Source organism: Heptranchias perlo, chromosome 8 (genome assembly GCF_035084215.1).
Source record: "Heptranchias perlo isolate sHepPer1 chromosome 8, sHepPer1.hap1, whole genome shotgun sequence".
In the NCBI taxonomy this organism is placed as follows: Eukaryota; Metazoa; Chordata; class Chondrichthyes; order Hexanchiformes; family Hexanchidae; genus Heptranchias; species Heptranchias perlo.
In genome coordinates, this window is record NC_090332.1 from 5,902,170 (window position 1) to 5,908,169 (window position 6,000).

Consider the following 6,000-nt stretch of genomic DNA (forward strand, 5'->3'; position numbering starts at 1 on the left):
AATCTATTGTGGTGGAGTAGGTTGAAGAACAAAATTGATATCGGCAACTGCCCCATTCTTCTTCAAATGGTACCATGGGATCTTTTACTTCCTTTACCTAAACAGGCCTTGGTTTAATATCCGATGAAGAGTCAGCCTAGATTAAGAGCTCAAGTCATAAAGCAGGACTTGAACGCACAACCATCTGGCTCTGGGGGCAAGGATGCTATCACTGAGCCAAGCTGACACTTAACATTATGTTTCTTAAGATGTAACACTTATGTTATTGTGCATCCTTCTAGATGACAAAGAGGATGAAGAAACTTGAAAAGGAGACGATGATGTGGAAGAACAAGTGGGAGTCCTGCAACAAGGCCCTTCTGGACATGATTGAGGAGGTGAGGGTTCAACCACCCAATGAAAACGGGCAAGCCACCAATTCCAGCTTGTAAAGCTTCGCTCTCGTTGGCAGAGCAGCCAGTTCAATCGCCTCCAAGAGCGGAACTCGGCAGTGTTCTGACACAGCTGGGCACACCATTGCCGGGTCTCCACCACTTTCCCCTTTAGGGTGGTTCCCATGCTGGAGTTACGGTGTGGGAGACTCGAAGATCAGGCGAATGCCCCCCACCCCCACCACCCCACACCCCTCCAACCCACCCCACAAAATTTCATTTCGAACATACTAGTGCAGGGGGGTGTCCAAACTAAGTCCCGTGGGTCACATGTAGCCCACAAGACCTGAGAACCCAGTCCAGGAAGCCCTACGTTTCTTATTCGCTGGTTTGTCCAGTTTGAATATCATGGGCCTGATGGTTTGGTTCCGTTTGTTCTTACACCTGTTGCCTCACTGGTCAATAAATCCTAAATCATAAGGCCAAGATCTGTCAGCATCCACATCTTGAGATATATGGATATGAGGTAGGGTAGTGTACTGGTTATGTTACTGGCCTAGTAATCCAGAGGCCTGGACTAATAATCCAGAGAACGTGCTCCCAGGGTTGTTTGTGAATTTGAATTCAGTTTTTTAAAAAAAAATCAGGAAATAAAAACCTGGTCTCGGTAAAAGTGACCATGAAGTTGTCGGATTGTCGGAAAAACCCAACTGGTTTCTCAGGGAAGGAAACCTGTCGTCCTTCCCCGGCCTGGCCTGTGTCTGACTCCAGTCCCACAAGAATGGTTGATCGCTACAAAGCACACGGACTGCAGCGGTTCAAGAAGGCGGCTCACCACCACCTTCTCAAGGGCAACTAGGGATGGGCAATAAATGCCAGCCTCACCAGCGACGCCCACATCCTGAGAATGAATGTTTTAAAAATTGCATTTAATTGGGAACATTCATTTTAACATTCTATTTAGCCTTCGAGGTTCTGTGGAATGAACCGAAACAGCCAAGACAAAATCGCCTGGCCATTCCTGTAGAGCTAGTGAAAGAAAGAACTAGCATTTATATAGCGCCTTTGACTACCTCAGGACATCCCAAAGTGCTTTACAGCCAATGAAGTACTTTTTGAAGTGTAGTCACTGTTGTAATGTAGGAAACTCAGCAGCCAATTTATGCACAGCAAGGTCCCACAAACAGCAATGAGATAAATGACCAGATAATGTTTTTTTTGTTGGTTGAGGGATAAATATTGGCCAGGACACTGGGGAGAACTCCACTGCTCTTCTTCGAAATAGTGCTGTGGGATCTTTTACGTCCACCTGAGAGGGTAGACAGAGCCTCGGTTTAATGTCTCACCCAAAAGACGGCACCTCCGACAGGGTAGCACTCCCTCACTACTGCACTGGGAGTGTCAGCCTAGATTATGTGTTCAAGTCTCTGGAGTGGGACTATAAACCTACAACCTTCTGACTCAGAGGCAAGAGTGCTACCCACTGAGCCACAGCTGACACCTGCTGTCCTGTGGAGTTGCTCATGGTGTGTGGGAGGATACAATCTTCAACAAGGCAGTGCATGCAAAGCAAAGCCTAGCCGGGTATTAGAACAGATACCTGGTGACATTGAAAAGCTGACAAAGAAAACTATTAAGGTGCCATTTTTTTTCCTGAAGGTGAGGTGTGGGCAGGGTCCATGCACAGAGCTCTGCTTTGCCTGAGCAGAGAGTGTCACAGAGCTGGCAGTATAACTCGTACCTGCTGGCTCCATATAATACGTAGCACAAACTGGTCTCGAACCAGGTACCTACAGTACAACAGCCCCCTTGGAGTAGATGCCCAGTGTTGGTGAGAACTCTCCCTTGTATTGTGATCTGGAATGCACTGCCTTAAAGGGCGATAGAAATAGATTCAATAGTAACTTTCAACAGGGAATTTGATAAATACTTGAAAAGGAAAAATTTGCAGGGCTATGGGGGAAAGAGCTGGGGGAGTGTGACTAATTGGGTAGCTCTTTCAAAGAGCCGGCACAGGCACGATAGGTCGAATGGCCTCCTGCTGTGCTGTAAGATTCGATGATTCTTACTCTGGCTTCTTCTTTCACAGAGAGAAATGCGAGCCAAGGAGTACGAGTGCTTTCAGCTGAAGATCCAAAGGTTGGAAAACCTTTGCAGAGCGCTACAGGAGGAAAGGACAGAGCTGTACAAGAGGATAGTGAATGTGCGCACCATAGCGGATGATGCAGAATCCCAGGCAGATGAAGCAGGGAGCATTGAAGAGGAGGGGGAGGAGATAGGAGCAGATACGATGGGGGCTCCCGCTTTGGGAGAAAGCCGCCTGCAAGACCTGGCCATGGTGTTCAAAGTAGCACATTGCACAGAAGAGCCCCTCCACAATGATGGTATGAAGGACGACAAGGCTTCACATGACACCTCTGAGGCACAAAGTCCACTGCCTATTGCAGAGACTTTAAGGTCCCCACTACAAGATAACCAGACAGGGCCAAGCAGTGTCACAGAAACATTGGTTCCAGCACCGGTTCCAGCTCTCACTCCAGACAAGGCTTCTCTGCCAGCGCCAGCTCCTGCTCCACCTTCAGTTCTGGCTCCAAAACCAGCTTCAGCACCAACTCCACCTTCAGCTCCTGTTTCAGTTCCATCTCCAGCTCCTGCTACACCTCCTGTGCCAGTACTGGATTCTGCTCCAGCTCCGGCTCCGACTCCGACTCCGACTCTAGCTCTGGCTCCAGCTCCAATTCCAGCTCCAGCTTCAGCCCTGGCTCCAGCTCTTGCTCCTCCTCCTGTTCCAATTCCGGATTCAGCTCCCAGTTCAACCCCTACTCTTGCTCCAGGTCCAGCTTCAGCTCCAGTTCCAGGTGCTGCACGTGAAACAGGAGCTTCCGCAGCAGAACCAACTCCCAGTCAGGCGGGCATGGCGGAGAGGACAGAAGACACTGACATGGATGCAGTTGACTGAATGGGAAGTGCAACAAGACAGTGTAATTTTGGTTTTTAAGACTTCTTATTAAGGGGTTGGATTTGTTTTCCAATATTTGGTGCAGTGAAATGAAAATATCTCCTTATTCCTTGTTATTCTTTCTTCATAGCAAAAAATAGAGTCAAACTAAACAATATGATAGAAGAGGAGCTTATATTAAGTAACACTTTGTTATCCAAGCTAATTTATACTTCTGCAGTGCAATCTTTTGTTGGTCTAGACATGAACACAGACATTTAGGTCTAGGATATCTCAGCGATTAGTAACGGAGGACCTTTCACATCCGAGACGCACTCACAACTCACCGGTGAGCATTGTGGAAGCTCTTCACACTGTGAGTGAAAGAATACCCATGGCCCTAATTTTTCCCTTCCAGCGGGGCGCCAACACCATTGGCCCAAAGACATGATTGTGGTGCGCGAGCGGAAGGGGAAAGGGGTTTGTGCACAACTTGCTGTCTTGGTGCAACCTCTGCCAGAGTAGTAACCATGAGAAGCATACACCCACTTTGGACTAGGTCACACAAATGTCTGCTCTTCTCCAATCACTGAAGGATGGAGAAAGTCAGAGCAGGAACAACGTACACACTCCAATGTTTTCAGCCCAATTGTCTCTGTAGTCGAGGATCTGAAAAGAACAGGAAATGCAGGAAATACACAGCAGGTCAGTCAGCACCCGAAAAGAGAAAAGGCATTTTACTAATTGAACTGAAGGCCACCGTCTGTAACGTTGGCCTATCCTTCTCTTTCAGATGCTGATCGACCACTTTCAGCATTTCCTGCGTTTATTTGCAACCATTCCTACATCTCCCTCCCTCCCGCTGTTTGGGGACTGGGATTGAGCAAATGTGGGAATGTTCTCACTTCTAAAAATAAAACAATCCCAGAGGCAGCTAAGAAATAGTCACTGCCAGTAAATGCGAAGGCACAACCCATTCTTCCTGCAGGTACATTAACATAGGAACAGGAGTAAGCCTGTTGACCCATTGTGCCTGTTCTGCCATTTTGTTACTCATGGCACCTCCATTTCTTTACTCCAATTTCCGATGCTTTTTCCGTATCCCTCAATCCCCTTCCTTTCCAAGCAAGTACCTGTCGGCCTTTGTGAAACATCTCAACTGACTTTGCATCTGGACCAGTGCATGCCACATTCTCACAACACTCTGTAAAGAGGTTGTTTTCCTGGATTCAATTTAAATGGGTTTAGCTCCAGTTCTAAGATGATTGCTTTGGATTCTCCTACTGGAGTTATTCTTTGGAACCCTTAAAATTTCCCATCAGCACTGAGGTATTGACTTTAACCTATAGGTGGAATCCTGTGTGCTACCAATGACCGTGAATTGACCATTACTGTGTATAATTTATACCAGACACACACATCCCTTCTTACATGAAGTAAAATCAAGTATCAAACCAAACAGCACTTTGTCTCCAGGCATGTCTACTGCCCATTAGTGATCGCTGTTAACATCTGCCACTGAAAATGGAGTAATCCTGCTCTCCATATACTTAATTCCAGCCACTCCTGCTCCCCTATAGCTCTACCCTAGACTATCAGAGGTATCATTGCGGTTTTCAGCCATGTCGAGACGCTCACTCAACCCGGAGGGCCCAGAAGAGCACCAATAACCCCCCTGCTGGCTCGTTGACCTCCCAGCTTTGCGAGCTGTCTGGACAGTTGCACGTTTTTGTTTTGGTCAGTCGGGTGTCTGACGCACTCAGAACCCATCACCATGTTTAAGACTCTCCAACTGAAACTACTGGGAAGTTCATGCTCTCTCCCGGCAGGGTCACACCTCACTTATCTAAACACAAAGAACTTAAGTGGATGTAAATGTTCCCACAGCACTTTTTGAAGCGCGGGGGAGGTGCTCACAACGTCCTGGTCAGTATTTATCCCTCAACCAACACCAGCAAAAACGGATTGGCCTAGAAATTGGATCGCACCCAAAAACCCTCTCACCCAGTAATTATTTTTCATGGTGTTCAAAACTCACAACGGGAAGATTCCCTCTGTGTTAGTGACACTATAAACACAGTGGGAAGATTCAATGTTGGAATTATCCTTTTGGATCTTTATTTATATAACATCTTAACAGGTTAAAATATCTCAGAACACTTTATGCAATGAATTACTTTTGAAGTGCTGTTGTTAAGTATTAGCAATGCTTCACAAATAGCCATGACAAATGACCAGTCAGTCTGTTGTCAGTGGGAGTCTGGTTGAGGATGGCATGGTCTCCAGGACATCTCCCTAATCTCCAAAATGTGCTGTGGGATCTTTAGCATCCATTTAAACTGGTACTCAGGACCTCAGTTCAACATCTTATCCCGGAGGGTGGCACGTCTGACAACATTGAACTCCCTCAATGTTAGATTGGAGAGTCATCCTAGATTAAGTGCTCAAATCCTTAATTCCTTAAATCAATCTTTAATTCCTGGAGACTCCAGGTCAATCCTGGAGGGTTGGCAACCCAATGGGGTAAGGAGAGCCAATCTCAGGCTAATCTACTTAGACTGAGGTAAAGCACATTGACATTGTTCTATGGTGTCTTGTTCCATGATTTAATCTGTATGTCGTAGGAACAGGAGTAGACCATTCAGCCCTTCGAACATTAAATTCAATTCAATCATGGCTGATCTGTATCTT

General features: G+C 46.6%; 1 protein-coding gene across 1 annotated transcript in view; it reads left to right on the forward strand.

Moving 5' to 3' along the window:
* txlnba (taxilin beta a) overlaps window positions 1–3,436 on the forward strand; it is a 29,632-nt gene extending 26,196 nt beyond the window's left edge. The window contains exons 9-10 of the mRNA XM_067988561.1: window positions 282–377; window positions 2,461–3,436. Coding sequence (XP_067844662.1) covers window positions 282–377; window positions 2,461–3,330 — 966 coding nt within the window. The 3' untranslated portion in view covers window positions 3,331–3,436. The remainder of the gene's footprint in view (window positions 1–281; window positions 378–2,460) is intronic.
* The last annotated feature ends 2,564 nt before the right edge of the window (window positions 3,437–6,000 follow it).